We start from the raw sequence: 21,384 nt of genomic DNA, 5'->3' as shown, positions 1-21,384 counted from the left end.
GGTCCCAGGGTCTCGGCACCAAAATGTTACCGGAGGGTGGGAGGGACGCTGGTCCTTGTCTCACGGAATCGAAGGATGAATCTCACAGATGGATGACAACAGAGAGCGAGCAGAGCCATAGAGTTTATTGAGGGAAAGTACAAAGCTCTCAAGAGCGAGAGGGGTCCTGACTTGATAATAACTGCTGGGGATTTCTGTCCCTGGCTTTTGGGACCTTATCGGAAAGTTTGTGAGACTCCATGCATGGCGTCTAGCCTGGGCGGATTGGGAACACATTTATCTCATCCTCTTCTTCCCCAAACTCCACTGCTGCTGCTGCTGCTGCTGCTGCTGCTGCTACTTTCTCAGCCTCCCACGTGTAGCCGCATTCTGCCTCCCTCAAGGCCCCTTTTCTCTCCCTGCCTAATGTAACCCTTTCCCTACTCACTACCAGTGCAGAGCCTGACGCAGTGCTGAAACTCATGACCTGCAAGATCGTGACCTGAGCCAAAACCAAGAGTCAGAGGTTTAACCGACTGAGCCACCCAGGTGGTGAGAGAGAAAGAGAGAGAGAGAGAGAGAGACAGACAGAAAGAGAGAGAGAATCCCAAGGAGGTTCCATGCTCGATGCAGAGCTCGATGTGGGGCTTGATCCCACGACTCTGGGATCATGACCTGAGCCGAAATGAAGAGTCAGACACTCAACTGACTGAGCCACCCAGGCGCCCTAATTGAGGTATATTTTACATACAGCAAAATTTCCCCTTTGTACTGTACCGTTCTCTGAGGCTTGACAAACAAAAATGGTCAGTTGACTTGCACCACAAGTGGGACACAGAGCAGTTCTCTCCCCTCTGAACAGTTCCTTGTGTGACCATGTTGAAGTCAGCCCCTCCCTCCACCCTAAAACCCCTGCTTTGGGTGCTATTCCCATAGTTCTGGCTTTGCCAGCATGCCGTGTAAGTGGAATCACACAGTACGTAACCTTATTATTCAGGCTTCCCTCACTTAGCATGGTGCATTTGAGATTCCTCTATGTTGTATGCATCAGTAGTCTGTTTTTTCATTGCTGAGTACTAAGTAAGGATGTATCCATTTGTTAGTTTATTGGCCAATTGAAAGAGATTTGATGGGACACTTGGCTACCTTGAGTCGGAAGGGCATGCGACTCTTTTTTTCCCCCCTAGTTTATTAAATTATCTGAGAGAGACTGAGACAGTGTGAGTGGGGGAGGAGCAGGGAGAGGGAGAGAGAGAGAATCCCAAGCAGGCTCTGTGCTGCCAGCCCAGAGCTTGATGCAAGGCTCGAACTCACAAAACCGTGAGCTCCTGACCTGAGCCCAAACCAAGAGTCGTATGCTTAACCGACTGAGCCTCTCAGGAGCCTTGAGCATGTGACTCCTGATCTTGGGGTCATGAGTTATAGCCCCACACTGGGTGTGGAGATTACTTAAATAAATAAAACTTTAAAAAATGGAAAAAAGAAGGATATTTGGGTTGTTTCAGTTTGGAGTGATTACAAATAAGGCTGCTATAATTACTGGTGTGCCGTTTTTTGTGTGAACATGTTTTCATTTCTCTTGGATAAATACCAAGGGGTTGGACTGCTGCATCGTGTGGAAAATGTATGTTTCACTTTATGAGAAACCACCAAACTGTTTTTGCAAGGTGTCTGTACCATTTAACATTCCCACCAGCACTGTAGGTGAGTTTCATCTTCCCCAACACTTAGCATGGTCAGCCTTTTTTCAGTCTAGTCCTTCTAATAAGTGTGCAATGTATCTCATCGTGGTTTTTATTTTTCATTTCCCTAATGGTTAATGATGTAGAGCATCTACTCACAGGTTAATGTCATGTGTATTTCCTCTTTGGTGCAGTGTCTGGTCAAATCTTTGGACATTTCAAAAATTGGGTTGTTGGTTTTCTTTTTTTTTTTTTTAATGTTTTTATTTATTTTTGAGAGGGAGAGAGAGACAGAGCATGAGCAAGGGAAGGGCAGAGGGAGAGGGAGACACAGAATCTGAAGCAGGCTCCAGGCTCTGAGCTATCAGTACAGAGCCTGATGCAGGGCTCAAACACACAAACCATGAGATCATGACCTGAGCCAAAGTAGGATGCTCAACCGACAGCCACCCAGGCGCCCTTGGGTTTTTGGTTTTCTTATTGAATTGTGGGAATTCTGTTTTTATTATTTTCTATTTATGTATTTATTTCTTTATTAAGTAGGCCTCATGCCCAACGTGGGGCTTGAACTCATGATCCCGAGATTAAGGGTTGCATGCTGTACAGACTGAGCCAGCCAGGAGCCCCTTATTTACTTTTTACATTGTAGTATAGTTGACACAAATTGCAACATTAATTTCAGGTGTGCAACATAATGATCGTGTTATGCTCTGCTCACCACAAGGGTAGCTACAGTCTGTCACCATACAGTGCTATTATAATGCCATTGACTATGTTCCCTACGCTGTGACTTTCATTCCTGTGATTCATTCAATAACTGGAAGCCTGTACCTCCCACTCCCTTTCACCCATTTTGCCCTTCCTCCCACCCCCACCCCTCTGGCAACCAACTTGTTTGTTGTCTGTATTTATGGGTCTGCTTCTGCTTTGTGTTTGTTGTTGATTTCTTTTGTTGTAAGGTTCCACATATAGGTGAAATTATATGGCACTTTTCTTTCCCTGATTTATTTCACTTAGCATAATACCCTCTAGGTCCATCCGTGTTGTCACAAATGGCAAGATCTCATTCTTTTCTATGGCTGCATATATTCCATTGTACATATACACCGCATCTTCTTTATTCATTCATCTGTGGATGGACACTTGGGCTGCTTCCGTATCTTGGCTATTGTAAATAATGTTGCAGTAATCATAGGGGTGCGTGTATGTCTTAGAGTTTAGGTTTTTGTTTTCTTTGGGTAAAGAGCCAGTAGTGGAATTACTACTGGCTAGTATTTCCATTTTTCATTTATTGAGGAAACTCTGTACTGTCTTCCACAGTGGCTGTACCAATTTTTACAACTGTGGGAATTCTTTATATATTCTGGATACTGGTCCTTTGCCAAGAACTGCATTTTGAAAATATTTTCTCCCTGTCTGGGGTTTATCCTTTCACTTTTGCATTATACTTTTATATCTATTATTTTATGTCATTTATTCTTTCAGTGAGTATTTATTAAGACCTACTATGGGGGCACTGGGGTGGCTCAGTTGGTTAAGTGTCCGACTTCCGCTCAGGTCATGATCTCATGGTTCGTGAGTTCAAGGCCAGCATTGGGCTCTGTGCTGACAGTGAGGAGTCTGCTTGGATCCTTTGTCTCCCTCTCTCTCTGCCCCTCACCCACTCACTCTCTCTCAAAAATAAATAAACATTTAAAAAACTAAAAAAAAAAAAATGCGGCATCTGTGTGGGTCAGTCGGTTGAGTGGCCGACTTTGGCTCAGGTCATGATCTCGTGGTCCATGAGTTTGAGCCCCGCGTCAGGTTCTGTGCTGACAACTCAGAACCTGGAGCCTGTTTGGGATTCTGTGTCTCCCTCTCCCTCTGCCCCTCCCCCACTCTCTCTCTCTCTCTCTCTCTCTCTGTCAAAAATAAACATAAAATTAAAAAAATAATTAAAAATAAAAGAACCTACTATGTGCCTGGTACAGCTCTAGGTACTAAAAACACAGAAGGGAATACAACACATACAAACCCCTGTCCTTCAGGGACTTCCCATACTCGGTAATATTTTTATTATTATTATTATTATTATTTATATAATTCTTTTAATGTTTATTTATTTTTGACAGATAGAGAGACAGACTGCGAGTGGGGGAGGGGCAGAGAGAGAGGGAGACCCAGAATCCAAAGCAGGCTCCAGGCTCCGAGCCATTAGCACAGAGCCCGATGCAGGGCTCAAACTCACGAAACTCGAGATCATGACCTCAGCCAAAGTCAGACGCTTAACCAACTGAACCACCCAGGCGCCCCACTCGGTATTATTTGATAGATGATAGAAAACACTAAATTAAGCTGCTGGATATTCCATTTGTCCCCCAGTCCATCCTCCCTCCTTCCCCTGCTCTGTGTCCCAAGAGGTTGACTGTGTGAACTTTATCAGCTGGAGTCTGCCATAGCTGGCTTCCAACTGAGCTGGCCTGAGAGGCCTTGGCAGGTAACTGGACAGTGGGAGGACACAGAAAGCCAGGTGCTCACCGGTCAGCGCTGGGCTCCAGCTTCCCCTAGGGTTCAGGAACACTGTTTCCTTTCCTGCCCTCTCAAGCCTAGGAATGGTCACAGCACTCCTCTGCTGCCAGTCTTGAGGCAGCTCAGCAGCGTGATTGGTTTCTTGAACCCTCCTTGTACCTCCGTAAATGGTCCCTTCAAAATTCCACCTGTGTGTGCCCTGTGTACCCCGCCTCCCTGGTGGCTACACTCAGGGCCCTGGCTGACTTGACAAGTAGATGTTTATTATTAGGAAGTGCTAAGTGCTGTGAAGAAAACAAGGCAGGATGCAGGGTTAGAGAGGGATGGGGTGCTGTTCTGCATAGTCAAGGAAGGCTTCCCGAGATGATCTTTAAGCAAAGAAAAGAAAATGAAGGGGGCAGCCATGTAACTGTGAACTACCTATATATTTTGGAAAAAGTGTCCAGGTACAGGGGCAATGACAGGTGCAAAGGCCCTGAGGTGGGAATAGTGCTTGGTGTATTTGAGGAACGTCAAGGAGGCTGGTGTGGTTGGAGAGAATTGGCGAGTAGAGACTCTCAGGAGAGACTGGCAGGGAAGGAAAGATTTATACTCATCTGCCAAAGGGGAAAACCCGGGACCTGGGGAAATGCAGGGCTGACCTAAGGCCTTATACTGAGGTCATCTTCACTCAGTCCCCATGGCTTCTCCCATTTCTGGAGGACAGGAGGAGGGCTGGAACTCTACTACATAGAAACCTGGCGAAACCTGTCAAGTGGTTCTGGTGCTGGCCCCTGGGGCCACTGCCCTCCACAGATCAGCCTCATCTCTGATCTGATTCGGGGGCTTCAGTCTGTCCTCACAGCAGCCAGAGGCTTCTGTTACAACCCAAGTCAGCCCTCAGCTCTCCTCTGCTCGGACCTTTGCTGTGTTTCCATCTCTCCGAGAAAAAGCAAAAGTCCTTTTTGTGGCCTACAAGGCTCTCCAGTCCCAGCCCTTGTCACCTCTCCAACTTCACCTCCTGCCACTGGCCTCTGCACTCACTCTGCTCCCACCACACTGGTCTCCTCTTTGTTCCTCTACTGTACCTAGAATGCTCCCACCTCAGGGCCTTTGCACGGGCTTTTCCTTTTGTTTGGATCACTCTTTCTCCAGACATGACTCCTTCTACGGTCACACTGATTTGTGTATGGATCCTCTCAGGGTCACACAGTCGCGGGGGGACCCTCCCAGGATCAAACATATGGCGGTGTAGACACTCATGAAGTCACTAGATTTGGGTGTAAGCAACCCTGGGGACATACTGATTGGAGTGTGGACCTCCTAGGGTCACAGAGACTAGGCTTGGTCCCTCCTGGGGTCACACATTAGGATGTGGAGGCTTTAGGGGTCACCCAGACTGGGATGTGGACATGGCTAAAGTCACACAGAATGGGGTGTGGCCATTCCTAAAGTGTCACAGACTGAGATGTGTTCTCTTAGAGTCTAGGGATTGGTAGGTGGACATTTTTGGTGCCACACAGAGTGGCGTGTGGACAACATTGGCGTCACACAGATGAGTTTGGACACCTCTCAGATCACCTCATTAGGGGTGTGGACACTCCTGGGGTCACATGGACTATGATCTGGTATCTTCTGGACACACTCAATCACAACTTTGGACACACTCAATCACAAATTGTGGGGTCTGGGGCACCTGGGTGGCTCAGTTGGTTGAACGACTGACTTCTGCTCTGCTCATGATCTCCCAGTTCGTGAGTTCAAGCCCCACATCAGGCTCTCTGCTGTCTGTGGAGCCCGCTTCATATCCTCTGTCCCCCTCTCTCTGTGCCCCCCCCTCTGAAAATAAATAAACTTAAAAAAAACACAAATTCTGGGCTCTGGAGATGCCTAGGGTCACAAACTAGGACAAGGACATTGCTGAAGATGCATGAACTGGGAGGTAGATGCCACTGTGGCCAAATGGCTGTGGCATGGATACTCCTGGATTATCATAGGCTTGGCCATGGACACTCTTGTGGTCACACAGCTTGTGGTGTGGACTCTATTGGGATCACACTAACTGGAGCAGAGATGTCTCTCGAGACACACAGATGGGGGGTGGGCACCCCTGTGGTCACACAGAATTTTGCGTGGGTACTCCTCTGGTCACACTGAATGGGAGATCGCCACCCCTGTGGCCACACATACTGGGATGTGGAGACTTCTTTGGTCACCCAGATTGGGGGGGGGTGTCCTCTCTGGGTCACCTAGACTGGAGTGTGGACCCACCAGTCATTACAGGGTGGTCATCCTGGTGGGAGGAATTTCATATGCCTGTGGTCGTCCTGATGGGAGCACACCTTCACGAGGCCACACAGACTGGGGCGTGCACAACACTGTGCTGGATGCTGTGCCGTTTGGACAACACTGGAGTCAAATACACTCAGGATTAGACATAGCTTCTGTCACAGAAACTTAGGTGTGGACACACTCAGGTCATGGAGACTGGGGCGGGGAGACACTCCTGAAGTGGCTGGACTGGGGCAAAACCACTCCTGGAACATCCCAGGCTGGGCTGCAGACACCTGTGGTGTCCCCCAGGCTGGAGTGTGGACACCTCTGTGATCACAGTTTGACATGAACACATTCATGGTGCCACTGAGACTGCGGTGTGGAAACACCTTTGGTCACATAAGGCAAAGCTCTTGCCACTTCTGGATTCACACTGAGTGGGTAGACAGTCCTGGGGTCACACGGGCTGGGCTGTGGAGGTTTCTGTAGTCAAACATTGGGATGTGGACATGACCGGGACTCATCTGTGGTCATAGAGACACGGAAGAGAACATGTTTGTGGTTCCATGTGCTGGGGTGTAGACACCCCCTTGCTCACATTGTTTGGGATGTGGACACTCCTGGAATCATACAGACTGGAGCTTGGCTACTCCCAGAGTCACACAGACTGGGAAATGGACACTCCTGTGGCCACACACACAATATAGTGAATGAATTTGGGGCCACAGAGACTGATGTGTGGAAACGATCCTAGAGTTGTAGACCAGGGAGTGACTCCCCGGTGTCAGAGTTTGGGGCATGGAGACTTGTTTGACCATACAGCCTAGGGTGTAAAAACCCTGGGAGTCACACAGGTAAGAGTATGCCACCCTGGGGACATGAAGACTGGGTGGTGGCTACTCTTGTGGTCACACAGAAAGTTGATCATCCTGGGGTTACACAGACAGGCTATTGTGTGGACATTTCCAGAGAAACAGGCTGGCTGTGGGCCCTCCTGGGGTGACACAGACTGGGGTGTGGACACTTCTGGCATTTCAAGGTCTGGGGAATGATCACTCCTAGGGGACACTGACCGGGAGGTGGAAAGCCCATGGTGACAGGCTGGGGTGTGAACAATTCTACAGTAACACAGATGGGGGTATGTTCCTGAGGACACACACTGGGGTCTGGGGATTCCCGGGATCACATGTGGAGGAACACTCCTGTGGTGACAAAGGCTGACATATGACCATTGGTGAGGTCACTGGGGTGTGGGCACTACCACGGACTGACATACTCGGCAGGGGGCACATCTGTGGTCAAATAGATTGGAGTTTTCACAACTCTGTGGTCACGAGCTCTGGGATCTGGACACTTAGTGGGTCACAAAGACTGTTTTTGATTACTCCAGGTATCATATGGACTGGAGTGCACATAACCTTGTGGTGACATGAACTGCGTTGTAGACGTCCCTGGGGAGACAATGACTGAGGTGTGGTGACCCCTGAGGTGCCATAGACTGGGGAACGGATATCCATTGCTGTCACACAGTGCAAGGAACTGACAAACTAGTGGTTAGACTGGGGTGTGTGCCCTTTTGGGGCGACACAGACCGGGTTATGGCAAGCCTACGTTCACAGACTGGAAAATAAACTATCATCACAGACTGGGGTGGAAATACTCCAGGAGTCAGACTAAGGTAAGGGCTCAACTGGGGACACGTGGCAAGGGGTACACATACCTCTGTGGATAAAATGGCTTTGGTCACATTGAGGGGCGTGGACAGCCCTGGAGTTGTAAGGCTAGGGTATCCACACTCAGGGCCAGACGGGGTGCTCTTGAAGTCAGAGACCGGGCCTGGGTCAGGCTGGTCCTTCCTGAGCCACACACTCAGGGGTGTGGAAATCGCTGGGTCACACATTCTGGGGATTGGGCATTGCTCTCATCACAGGAACTTGCGTGTGTATATGTTGGATGTCACACAGATGGGGTGGACACAACTAGGGACACAGAGCCTGAGATGCAGATACCCACCAGGTCCCAAAGGCTGGTGTGTTTACGCTCTTGGAAATTTAAATTTTTTTAATGTTTATTTTTGAGAGAGACAGAGTGGAAGCAGGGAAGGGGCAGACAGAGAGGGAGACACAGAATCTGAAGCTGGCTCCAGGCTCCGAGCTGTCAGCACAGAGCCCGACGCAGGACTCGAACCCATGAACCACGAGATTGTGACCTCAGCTGAAGTTGGATGCTTAACCGATTGAGTCACCCAGGTGTCCCTATACTCCTGGATTAGATGGATACTCTTGGGGCGATGGGGATAGGCTTGCACTCCTGGGGTCTCAGATTCTAGTGTAGACATGTTGAATTTGTGCGGTAATGGGTGTGGATACTGCTGTGGTCACATAGGCTGTTGTGAGGACACTTTTGTCATACGCTTCTGGGGTCACACTGCTTAGGTGACAAAACTCCTGGGATAACATTCCATAGTGTGTCCCCCACCCCCGAAATCTGGCATTACAGACTCAGTATGGACATCCTTAGGGTCACACAGAAACATCTAGGGTCACCGACTGGGATGTGCGTGGTCCTGAGGCCACTGGACGGAGGCACAGACAGAGACCGTGTTTCTGAAGATACAGGAGTAAAGATACAGGCAGAACCAGGCTCTGGTGAGTTTGTAGCTGGTGAGTTTGTTAGCTCCTGTTTGCTAAATTGTAGAAATTCAGCACTGCAGTCAAGGCTTTCTGACATCTTTTTTTTTAATGTTTATTTCTGAGAGAAAGAGAGTGAGCAGGGTAGGAGCAGAGAGGGAGACAGAGGATCCGAAGCAGGCTCTGCACTGACAGCAGACAGCCAGATGTGGGGCTCGAATCCATGAACTGTGAAATCATGACCTCAGCCAAAATCGGATGCTTAAACAACTGAGCCACCCAGGTGCCCCCTTTCTGACATCTTTAATAGGGGATCTTATAACCAAATTATGGAAACAACCTAGGTGTCTGTGGACAGATGAATGGATAAAGAAAGTGTGGTGTATGTATTTATATATACAATGGAATATTATCTAGCCATAAAAAGGAAAGAAATCCTGCCATTTGTGACAACACAGATGGACCTGGAGGGCATTGTGCTAAGTGAAGTAAGTCAGAGAAAGACAAATACTGGGAAGTGAAGATCTCACTCACATGTGGAATCTAAAAAAACCAAACTCAAGGAAACATACAACAAATCAGTGGTCACCAGGGACAGGGGGCAAAATGGGTGAAGGTAGTCAAAAAAGGTACAAACTTGGAGTTATACATATAAGTTCAGGGATATAATGTACTGCATAGTGACTAGAATTATCAATATTGTATATGTGAAAAGTTCTAAGAGAGTAGATCTTAAAAGCTCCTATCACAAGAAAATAATTTGTAACCATGAGGTGATGCATGTTAACTTACTGTTAGGTATGTATCCAATTCAGCTGTATACTTTAAATTTATATAATGTTGTCAATTATACCTCAATGGGAAAAATATTACTATATATATTCAAATGAAACAATACTGGGATACAGTAATATATTGACTTTTTTATTAGAACACCAAATTATAAGATCTTCTATAATTCAAAGTAGTGATAAACGTGAACAGGATTTCAAGATGCCTGCAAAAACCTCAACATTAAAAAGGAACTGATTTGTATTGGTGGGAAGGTACAGGCACTGCTTTTAGTATTGTGAATTGTTGCCAGCATTTGTATTTGGGGGTAAAGCTACATTTCAGTTATATTAGTGAAATTTCAGTTCAGTATTAGTGAAAATAAAGATGTAATATTTTCCTCCGTTATGTTCACAGCTACCCCTGATTTCTATCCGGGTTAAGAATCCCTGTTTTGGGGGTGAATTCTGGACATAACCAGGATGCCCCTGGAAAGACTGAGAGAGGAGGCAAGACCTGGCTCAAGAATCCCCTCTGCAGCATAGACAGGCGTTCTGTGATGTTTCTTTCCTTGCTGTGTTCACGGTGGTTGTTGCAGGTTCCCACTCGGATGCTCAGGACCCGATGATGAGATTTTTGAAAACAAGTTCATCAATGCCAGTTCTCATTTTCCTGACAGCAAACAGCTTCCGAGTTATATCAGATTGCCAGCTAACTAAAACCAAGGAGAAAGAAAGTTTTAACAAGTACATTTCCCACTTTCTTCTACTGTAATGATCATTCGTGCAGGTACTAACAGTTTTGTGACTTTCCCCCCATTTCTATTGTGAACCTTAACAAATACACAAATGTTTTATATACGTTCAGTTTAATGAGTGACATGGTGTTATTTTTTTATACCTGTAGAATGTTCATTTTCATTGCTGTGTACTTCTCTGCTGTGAATATACCATGATTTATTTTTTTAATGTTTATTTATTTTTGAAAGAGAGAGACAGAGTGCAAGTGGGGGAGGGGCAGAGAGGGAGACCCAGAATCCGAAGCAGGCTCCAGTCTCCAAGCTGTCAGCACAGAGCCTGATGTGGGGCTCCAACTCACGAACCGCAAGATCATGACCCGAGCTGAAGTCAGCTGCTTAACTGACTGAGCCACCCAGGGGCTCCTGAATATACTGTGATTTAATGACCCATTCTATAGTCAATGGATGTTTGGGCTCTATCTAGTCTGGGGGTATAAATAGTGCCCGGTAGGAATTCCAGTACTTATTTCTCAGGAGTGGAACTAGCACACATGTAGCTTTAGACAATGGCTAACGATTTCCCATGGTGGCCATACCATTTTATGCTGCCACTGGTATATATGAGGGTTTCCATTGTTGCATGTTCTTCCGGACACTTAGTATTGCCAATCATCTTAGTTTTAGCTTGCATTTCCCTGAGAGACAGCTTTTGATGTGCTTGTTAGCTATTCTATTTTCTTCAAAAAAATTTTTTTAAATATTTTATTTTTGAGAGAGAGAGAAAGAGAGACAGAAATTTTATGAGAGTGAGCAGGGGAGGGGCAGAGAGAGAGGGAGACACAGAATCCGAAGAAGGCTCCAGGCTCTGAGCTGTCAGCACAGAGCCCCTTGTGGGGCTTATACTTGTGAACTGTGAGATCATGACCTAAGCTGAAGTCAGACACTTAAGCCACCGAGCCACCCAGGTGCCCCTATAGGAGCTTTTTAATATAGAGGATATTATATATAGGGATGGTAAATAATGTTTTCCCACTGTGATTCACTGTTTCATTTAAAAAAATTTTTTTTAATGTTTTATTATTTATTTTTGAGACAGAGAGAGACAGAGCATGAACGGGGGAGGGTCAGAGAGAGAGGGAGACACAGAATCCGAAGCAGGCTCCAGGCTCTGAGCTGTCAGCACAGAGCCCGACGCGGGGCTCGAACTCACAGACCATGAGATCATGACCTGAGCTGAAGTCGGACGCTCAACCGACTGAGCCACCCAGGTGCTCCATCACTGTTTCATTTTTAAAAAGGTATCCTTTTTGCTTCTTTTTTTAAAAAAGGATTCTAAATTTCATTTATTTTTGAGAGAGAGAGAGAGAGAGAGAGAGAGAGAGAGAGAGAGAGGAGAGAGAGAGAGAGAGAGAGAGAATGAATGAATCCCAAGCAGGCTCTGTGTCATTAAATTAGAGCCTGTTAGTGCGGAGCCTGAGGTGGGGCTCGAGCTCATGCACCATGAGATCATGACCAGAGCTGAAATCAAGAGTTGGACGCTTAAGTGACTGAGCCACCCAGGCACCTCTCATTTCTTTTTTTTAACAGAAGACTTGGTCTAAAAACCTGCTATGCCAGTGTCAGAAAGGGACTTCCTCTAACATGACTTCCCGAGGATAAGAAGTCCTCCAGCACAGACAGGTTTAGCCCACTCTGCTACAGGCAAACTGGCCCCTCACTGCTGCCTCACACACCAGGCATGGTTCCACCTCAGGGTCTTTGGATGTGCTATTTCCTCTCCGTGGAATGCTCTTCCCCTAGATAAACACACGGATCCCCTGCCTCATCTTCCTTCAGGTCTTTGCTCAGACATTATCTCAGCGAGCCCTTCCGTGGCAACCCTTTTAAAAGCTGCAAACTGGCACTCCTAGAATTCCTGATTCTCTTTACCCTACTTTATTTAAAAACATATTCAGGGGTGCCTGGGTGGCTCAGTTGGATAAGCATCTGACTCATTCAAACCCCGTGTCGGGCTCTGTGCTGACAGTGTGGAGCCTGCTTGGGATTCTCTCTCTCCCTCTCTCTGCCTCTCCCCTGCTCATGCTCTCTCAAAATAAAAAAACTTTAAAAAAATTTCATATCCTATATTACCTTCATATATGTATGTGTGTGTGTGTGTGTGTGTGTGTGTGTATAATACACCTGTGTATATATACAATGTTACAATTCAAGCTACAGGGAAATGTGAGCTATAAATGTGTATGTATATATATACGTGTGTATATAGTGGGTGTGTCCATGTGTATGCATGTGTAGAAACTCCTGCACTCATAAGCTGTTTTTATTACCTCTTTCCCAATCTAGAAGATCCATGAGGGCTAGGAGTTTTGCCTGTTTTGTTCCCTGCTTTATCTCCCAACCTGGAACAATGCCCAGCAAACAGCATGTGCTTAATAAATGTTTACTCAATGCCTCAATATGTAAAATGCTTAAAGCAGTTCCTGGCACACAGCATCAGGTACTTTGTAAAGGCTGGCTGACTGAAATCTTACCAGTCAAAGTAAAAATTTCAAAGGTGAAATTTTACTGAGCTTTTTCTTGAAGGTGCCCTTTACTCAAACTCTTAGATAAAAAGGCAAATTTACCTGAATGTATTAAGGCGAACAATTCATTCCATTGTCTTCCACCTACCCAAGAAAAAGAAAAAGGACTCAGATATTTGCCTAAGTTTTTCCATTCAGTAGACTTGGTCTTACCCACTGATTTTTATAGCTCTTAGGAGGCAGGGAGGAGTGTTTTGGCCCCAGAAACCATGTGATCTGGGCGTAGAACAAGGTGCAGTTAAAGCTGGTTGGGGGGGGGGTGTCACTGGGCTCAGGGACACGTGTTTCCAGACCTCAGAGGGCAGTAGGGTGTGGCGCTGTGGAGCAGCCAGGGGCTGGGGCATCGCGTCTACAGTGCTGATGGGGCAGTCCTGGGGGCGGATCTCCTTGGCCAGCCGCCCTTTCTTCTTCAACGTGCAGGCCTCCTGGTACGGTGGTGAGATGGGGGGCTGCGTGGGTGGAGTGTACTTGTACTCTGAGCCATCCTCCAGCTGCAGGGACACATGGTGGGGGGACGGTGAGGACCTGGGAACCTAGGACAGAGCCCCCATCCACCTACTGTTGGTCAGGCACTCACGTCCAGTGGGTAACTGCGGTCTGAATCATAGGAGCTCAGGTCCCCACAGGTCACAAATGGCACAATGATGCGAGTGGGTCCATCTAATTGGTTGAAGTCTGGATCTGACAAGCAGGGAGAAATAAGACAGGACAGGGCTGGGATGCCTGGGACCAGTTAGGACTTGGGCTACAGCAAGGGTACAGAGTCTTCCCCATGTATCTACCAGCTACTCTCACACTCCTTCACCAGGAATACTTCATTTGGTTCAGATCACCTCCTTAGGAAAGCCCTCCATGATCACCTGTTCTAAAATATCACCTTCCCCTGCTTTCCTCACACTGCAGTTATATCCACCTGCCATTCTACCATACGCTGCCTGAACTCTGTCTCACTCAAGCGTGCTTAAGAGCAGACTCTGTGCCTTTTCCCACTGTGGACCAGGCTAAAGACTCTCTCGGGGCAAAATTCTTATGCAGGGGTGCAGTATCCACCTGCAGGCATGACCGAGTCTTCCTAGGCTAGAATCTGAGGTGGGAGGAATCTCCACTGGGGCAGGACTCAGGACAGAATGTTCACCAGACTTGACAGTAACCCTTAGAGGACCAGGATGAAGGTCCTCCTAGGACAAAACATCCATACAGGGGTGGAATTTCTACCACACGGTGGGGCTAAGGATCATCTTGGGACAGAATTTCAACAAAGGGTAAGTTTCCACCAAGGGGTGGGGCTGAGGGCCCTCCTGAGATAGAAATTCCATAAGGGGGCAGAAGTCTCCCCCGGGAGAGGCCCAGGGCTCTGGCTCTCACCGTATGAGTGGTCCAGCAGGGGCTTTGTCAGGTCCGGAAGGAAGCCCGCAGGGGGGTCATAACCCTGACAGACAGCGAAGGCCTCTGTGGGTGGAAGGTGGAGTGAGGAGAGACTTCTGCCTCTGCCCTGCACAGGATGTGTCCCCAAGACGCGAATCCACCTGCCCGGCCTTTCCACCCCACTGACCTATGCTGGAGTTGCGGCTGCTCCTGGGCTTGGCACACAGCACACTGGAGAAGAAGACACGCAGCTGGCTGTAGATCAAGGTCACATCCCGGCCTCGGAAGATCTGTAGGGGGAGGAGGCAGAGATGAAGAAGGCATGAGGGCGGCCCTCGAGGACCTCTCTTGACCCCTCACCAGGTTCTCTGAGACTTACCTTGGCTACAAAGCAGCCCCCTGGCTTCAAGACGTGTGTAGCAATGTTCAGAGCCTGTGGGTGGGACAAATGGCTAAGGCTGAGGTGGAGACGGGCATGAGGGGTCCAAACTGAGGCAGGGGCAGCCAAGGTTACTCACAGCTAGGAGGAGCTGGGCCTGCATATACTCATCAACATCGTGGAGGCCAGTTACTGCAGCAAGAGGAACAGTGTTAGGGGGAGCCATCCAGTTCTGGCCATCTTCCTGTCCCAGAGAAGTCAGAATGCTAAAAGCATATCCCAGGCTCTTTCACTGCTAAGGTTCTGCTTGCAAAGTAATATCTGCCAACTGGAGGCTTATTTTGACCTCCCAACACTTACTCATTTTAATTTTCAAAACAACCTTACACATAAGTATCATTAATTTGTTTTCAAAGATTTTATTTTTTAAAGTAATCTTCACATCCAACATGGGGTTCGAACTTACAACCCCGAGATCAAGAGTCGCACGCCCTACTGCCTGAGCCAGCCAGGCACTCCTACACGAGTACCATTACCATCACTTCTACCTTCAACCCAGACTGCTCCCCTGAACGCCTGACTATAGATCAGACTCAACATGTCCAAGACCAGACTCCTGACCTGCCTGCTCAAACTCTACTCCTTACACCATCTTCCCCATCTCATCCGATCCTTCCAGCTGTTCCAGCCAAAAGCCTTAGTACCATACACCTTCCATTCTCTCCTCACATCCACGTTCAAATATTAGCAAGTCCGGTCGGCTGTACTTTCAAAAGATCTCCTGGATCAACCCTCTTCCCGTCTCCACCACCGATACCACTGTCATCGCTTCCCTGGACTACTGCCGTGGCCTCCTCCTTGCACCCTCGACCCTCACACTGTTCACAGCAGCCAAAGGGATCCTGTTACAACCTGAGTCAGGCATGGCCGTCCTCTGCTCACAACCCTCTCCTGGTTTCCTCCGAGCTCTCATCTCGGTGAAAAAGCCACAGTCCTCACTGTGGCCCACAAGGACCCACACGGGATCTTGCCCTCTGTCAACTCTCTGACCTCACCTCCTACCACTCTCCCCTCACTCGGATCCAACCACACTGATATCCTCGCTATTCCTCATACATGCCCAACAATAGTCCTTGGGGACTTTGCACTGGGTGGTCCTCTTGCCCAGATTGTTCTTTCTCCAGATATGCCCTTGACCTACTCTCTCACCTCCTTTAGGTCTCTGTGTTAAAGTCAGGGTGGGGGGGCCTTCCCATTCACTTTACTTAAAATTCCAACAGGCACTTCCTGTCTCCTCCTCCTTTTCATTGATTTCCTCATGGTACCACTCACCTCTTCACATGCTACATGGCTATCATTTGTTTCTTTTCCATATGCTTCCACTAGAACATCAGGTCTATGAGATCAGATTAGTGGAATTTTATTCACAAATATTTTTCCCATGTGTAGAACAGTGCCCGACACACAACGGGCGCTCAATAAATGTGCACTGAATGAATGGCTGACTGAAAAAAAATGAATGAACACATAGTACAAGAGAAATAGACAATTGCAGGTGAGAGATGAGCAAAGGGAAGGGGAGATAACAGACAAAACCAAAATGGTACGGTGTGGAGAGAGAGGCAGAGACCAGGAAGCAGAGGTAGGGAGAAGTTACTAGATGCGGGGAACAGCTGAGAGTAGAGGGGAGAGGCAGGGAGTAGCTGAAATAGTGAAGAAGCCAACAGAGGTGGGAGCCACAGAGGAGGACACACACAGGGCCCCCGCCTGGCCTCCCAACCGCTGCTGTTTACCATCGGGAGCCCCGTCGCACACCACTAGGTCCGCGGGGCAGCCCTCAAAGTGCTGGATGATCTCCTTGGCAGTGGACAGCTATGGAAGAGAGGGAGGATGAGTGGTCCCAGGCCCCCTGTCCGCAGCCCTCTTACCCCACCTGCCCACAGCCCTAGCCAGCAACCCTGGGTCAGCCAGACCCTCAGGCTTTGCCAGTCTAAGACTGGGCTCCCTCTCTCGGGACCTAGTACTGTCATTTCCAGCTGTCTCCGCGATGACGACCTGCCGGATCTTGTTTCTCCACTGCTACGCTCTCTCTGGCTTCTCTCAGGTTATGCTCTCTTGCTCTCTCTTTTCCACTCTCCATAGCCCCCAGGTTGGAGGGGCTCTCGCCCCAGATATACCCCAATGCCCCCAGCCATGCTCTTACCTGGGTGATGTCCCCTTGGATCTGTAACACACCTGGTAATGGAGCCATCGCCTGAAGGTCCACAGCCACCACATGGCCGGAGCCCTGACCCCTGCAGACAGCATGGCCCATGTCAACCCGGTTTTCACTCCTGGCTCATCCCTGACCTGGCCTACCCTCCCCTCCCGGCCACCCCATCTGGGACTCCACACTCACCCAATTTTCTGGCTCAGCACCTGGCTCCAGCTGCCCGGGGCTGCACACAGGTCAACTGCCCGTGTCACGCCTGAGCACACACAGGAAGGTGTAGTGGTCAGTTGCACCCGCCTCCCCAACCTCGAGCCCTGCAAAGTTCACCCCTCTCCCACATTCTATCCATGCCCAACTCCTTTCAAGCACCTGTCCCTCTTCCTACCTGTCCCCTGTCCCACAGACTCTCCACGTCAGCCCACCTACCACAGGAAGCTCTGCAGACATGGCCCACTTGTCCATTCCCTTTGCCCACCCCATCCCCCGGTGACTCGCCCGCCAGGTGGGGACCTTGGAAGAGTTGGAATTCCTCATCAAGTTGTAGCAGCTTGAAGGCACTGCGGGCACGCCAGCCATTCTCCTTGGCCAGGCGGTAGTAGACATCCCGCTTGTCCTTTGATGTCCGTCCCATCTCACGCTGTTTGCCCAGGGACCTGCCAACAGTAAGCTGATGCCGCCCTATATCAGTAACTGGGTGAGTGGGCTACCACCTATTTCTGCAGGGCAGTGAGAACCACACAAACTCCCCATGAGCCCCATGACAGCTCACTCAGCAGATGGGAAAAGTGGAGCCCGGTCACTGACCCCACTGACCTCACAAGGCCCAAGGGACCCCATCACTGAATTCTAAGGCTCTACTGCTCCCTCAAAGATCCCCCCACTCACCCCACAGATCCCCCAAACCCAACACTTCTAGATGACCCATTACTGACCCTGTTGACCTCCCACTGCTGCCACCCATGCTGCACACACTTAGCCCCACAACTTTCACTTTGAACCCTTCTCCACCCACCATTAACATCTCACTGACCATCTCCCCAGCTGTCTTCATGGCCCCTAGATTCACACAGCCCTATCATCCTGCTGTCAATCCCTTGCTTTCACCCTCGTTATCCTAATACTACCTCCTTGTACTCCTCACCCCCTTAATCTCTCTCCACACCATTCCCCATTAATCCCGAAATGATTAGGTCCCCAGTAACTCCTTTATTTCTACATCCTTATCAACCTCCATTAATACATAGAGGATCATGGCCTATTAACTCCCCGTTAAGCTCTCGGTGACTATGATTTATCAGCTCCCATTAACTCAGCCCTCCAACTGATCCCTCATATATCACACCATTAGTCCCCTGTAATCCCTTCATTACCACGTTAATCCCTGATGACCATCCCTCAGTTCCCCACTCTCCCTCAATGCCCACCTTGCCCCCTCAATAATCACTTTTTTAAGTTTTAAATTTTTATTTCTTTTTTTGAGAGCGAGCGAGCGCACAAGCCAGGGAGGGTCAGAGAGGGAGGGAGACAGAGATTCACAAGCAGGCTCCCCGCTGTCAGTGAAGAACCTGTCGTGGGGCCCGAACCCATGAACTGTGAGATCATGTGAGCCAAAACCAAGAGTCAGATGCTTAACCAACTGAGCCACCCAAGCGCCCAATCAATAATCACTTGATGATCACACCCAGCAGCTTACTATTACCCTCCCTTTGCTCACTCTGTTCCCATCAATTCCACAATTATCATGCCGTGGTTACCTAAAGCCCGTGACTACAACCCACCTTCAACCTCTCATTCACTCTTCTTTGATCACTGACCCCATTAGTTCCTTGATCATGACTCCCACTGGCCTCTATTATCCCCTCCACTGCTTCACCATTATCCTTTTGATTACTATCGCCTGCCGCTCTTCATGAACCTGTTTAATACCACACGTCCAGCAATCCCTCAGGGATCACAGATCACACCCCATCTACCTCCAATTATCCAATTTCTTTCTAGTTGTCCATTCTACTATCCCTTCGTTAATCAATGAACACACCCCCGCCCCCGTGAGCATGTTGACTAAAACACTCCTATTAGCCCCCACTGATTCCCCGGTAACACGCCCATCAGACCTTCATTACTCTCATGCGACCTACCCGCCCCCTCCGTTAAACAGTCGTCTGGCCACACTCCGGATCTCGCATCATTACCTCAACGTCCATGTCCCCATTGGGACCACCGGACCCCACTCAAGGAGGCTCCGCCGATATCTGGACCCCTGAGCCCCTACCCTCAGCCCGCCGTCCACCCCGCACAGCGGTTCCCTTCTAAAGACAAACCTTGGGTCTGGAGCCCACCCGGCACCAGGCGCCCAGACTACGCGGCTGCAGCACGGAAGGCGAACTTCTCTCCTTCCCTCGTCGGCGGGACAGAGCAGGTGTGCCTCAACCGTCTCGGCCTGGACCCCCATCCTCCTCACCCCAGGGCCTACCTTAGCTTTCGGAGTGGGGAGAAGGGGAACGAAGGAGACCGGTCCGTGAGCAGCCCGAGCCTCGGCGAGAGCGCAGACCGGCCAGAAGTCGCAAGGCTGATTCAGTTTGTGTTCTCAGTCAACCCGAATGCCTGTCGCGCATGCCTAAGGGCCCCCACAGCGTGGGGGGCCTGTCATCGCGGAACGCGAAGGCTCCGGCGCGACGCGGGGCCAACCTGAACGTACGACGTGAGCCCCGTCATCTTGTGTCGACGTAGCCGGTCTCGCGGACTGCCGTTCCCAGCATGCAACGGGCAAGACCCAAGCCGCTGAAATCGCGCACCGGGACGCCGAAATGTCGCGAGGCTCAAGAACGGACTCTTCTCCTGTTCCAAGGCTAAGATCGCTTTACTCCCCGTCCCTCGTGTTTTTGGACCGTCGGGTTCACTGGGGACTACATTTCCCAAGATGCAACGAGCACGACGGCACCCATTCCTTTTAGGCGTGGCGCGAGGTGAAGTTACTGCTAGGGTCGCAAACGTGAGAGTGAGGAAAGTGCGTTAATTTAGTGCGCGAAAGCGCTGAAGCCGCTGTGCGCCAAAATTCGAATCCACGTCAGCCAATTCATAGCGCTGCTTCAATTGTACCCTTTCAGAACTTCAGTTTCTCCCTCTGTAAAATGGGGATCACTAATATAGGCTTCACAGAGTTATTGGGAGGATTAAATGCGTGTACTTTAGCACAGCGTCTGTCCTTTTGTAATTCTGTGTTTTTCAAACGTTTTGAACTTCGACCCACAAAAAAAGATCATGCGACCCAGTGCACAAGCAAATAGAATAATGGAAACATTCATTATAGCGTTTACAATGTGCCAAAGCACCTAAAGTGCTCTCAGTGATGTGCTGGTAAATGACTAACAAGCGATTCTCTGGGCGGGGGGAAAGGGGGGGGGGAAGCCCTGATTTCTCACATTTGCCAGTTTTACATGGTTTCCATAGTATCGTCTTGTCAGATTTTAAATTACCAAAGTGTAGTCACGGAACACAGAGTTCGGAAGACATGGCGGTAGTGCACCATTATGTAATATTTCTACCATACAGTTCAAATAGGGGTAAATTTCCTCAAGAGCATAAAGAATGAAATGTAGTAAAATAATCAGGAAGTGACGAGTTTTGAATATCACCTTTTAAAAAAACTAACTTATTTAATTGTAAGTTTATATTATTTCATTTTAAACAATAGCTTTTTACCAACTGGTTGACAGGATTCCTGAAAATGGAACAAGCAGTCTGCAAACCTGTGCTTGGCTCCAGTGCACTGCTGAATTCTTTCCTTGAACTCATTTTAATCCTTATAACAACCACATGAAGAAGTTACTGTAATTATCCCCAGGTTGTAGATATATAGGGAGAATATAGATTACATTAGGTATATAAACATATGTGCTGCTTGATATGTATGTGATTATATAGAAATATAGTGATGTATAACATCCACTAGTATATAGGTTATATGTTAGTAAGAAATATAATAAATATAAATATACTGTTACATGTAAATATAAGAAAATATATAACCTATTTATGCATTTTGTATCATGTACATATAATACACATACCTTATGCATATAATATGCAAATGTGTATGCTGATATATATAAATACGCTGGTATCTATATACATTTACTTAGTAAAATAACTACTAAATTAAACATACTATCGTGTATGTAAATATATAATGTTTGTCAGGTGGTGATAAAATCCATAATGAATAATAAAGTAGGGTGAAAGCGATGGAGAGTAGCAGAGGATTTGAGTTGCTCTTTTATTTTA

General features: G+C 48.3%; 1 protein-coding gene across 9 annotated transcripts; it reads right to left on the bottom strand.

The window, feature by feature from the left end:
- Nucleotides 1–9,955: 9,955 nt before the first annotated feature.
- On the bottom strand, nt 9,956–19,845 carry FTSJ1 (FtsJ RNA 2'-O-methyltransferase 1). 9 transcript variants are annotated; one of them, XM_040468681.1, is made up of 13 exons: nt 19,574–19,845; nt 17,596–17,753; nt 17,287–17,356; nt 17,092–17,182; nt 16,682–16,760; nt 15,028–15,080; nt 14,889–14,942; nt 14,697–14,799; nt 14,510–14,593; nt 13,722–13,825; nt 13,438–13,635; nt 13,187–13,228; nt 9,956–10,538 (listed from the first exon to the last, which is right to left on the bottom strand). In XM_040468681.1, the coding sequence occupies exons 2-12, from the start codon at nt 17,729–17,731 to the stop codon at nt 13,196–13,198; spliced, it is 1,005 nt and encodes a 334-aa protein (XP_040324615.1). In that variant the 5' UTR covers nt 17,732–17,753; nt 19,574–19,845; the 3' UTR covers nt 9,956–10,538; nt 13,187–13,195. The 9 variants fall into 9 exon arrangements, with proteins under 9 accessions (XP_040324615.1, XP_040324613.1, XP_040324614.1 ...); XM_040468679.1 differs by having other exon boundaries at nt 17,596–17,767; nt 19,574–19,844; XM_040468680.1 differs by lacking the exon at nt 19,574–19,845 and adding an exon at nt 19,422–19,535 and having other exon boundaries at nt 17,596–17,767.
- Between the last annotated feature and the right edge of the window lie 1,539 nt (nt 19,846–21,384).

Source organism: Herpailurus yagouaroundi, unplaced genomic scaffold, assembly GCF_014898765.1.
Source record: "Herpailurus yagouaroundi ecotype Mexico unplaced genomic scaffold, PumYag 67793, whole genome shotgun sequence".
Classification (NCBI taxonomy): Eukaryota; Metazoa; Chordata; class Mammalia; order Carnivora; family Felidae; genus Herpailurus; species Herpailurus yagouaroundi.
The sequence above is the reverse complement of the archived record's forward strand: the minus strand, read 5'-3'. Positions and strand labels throughout refer to the sequence as shown.

Excerpts from the sequence above, each read along its gene's own strand:
- FTSJ1 (XM_040468681.1), bottom strand. The coding sequence starts at position 17,731 with ATGGGACGGACATCAAAGGACAAGCGGGATGTCTACTACCGCCTGGCC. Across the intron at positions 14,594-14,696 it reads CAGCCGCAACTCCAGCATAG|AGGCCTTCGCTGTCTGTCAG; the intron begins GTCAGTGGGGTG and ends TTCCACCCACAG. Across the intron at positions 13,636-13,721 it reads ACCGCAGTTACCCACTGGAC|CTGGAGGATGGCTCAGAGTA; the intron begins GTGAGTGCCTGA and ends GTGTCCCTGCAG.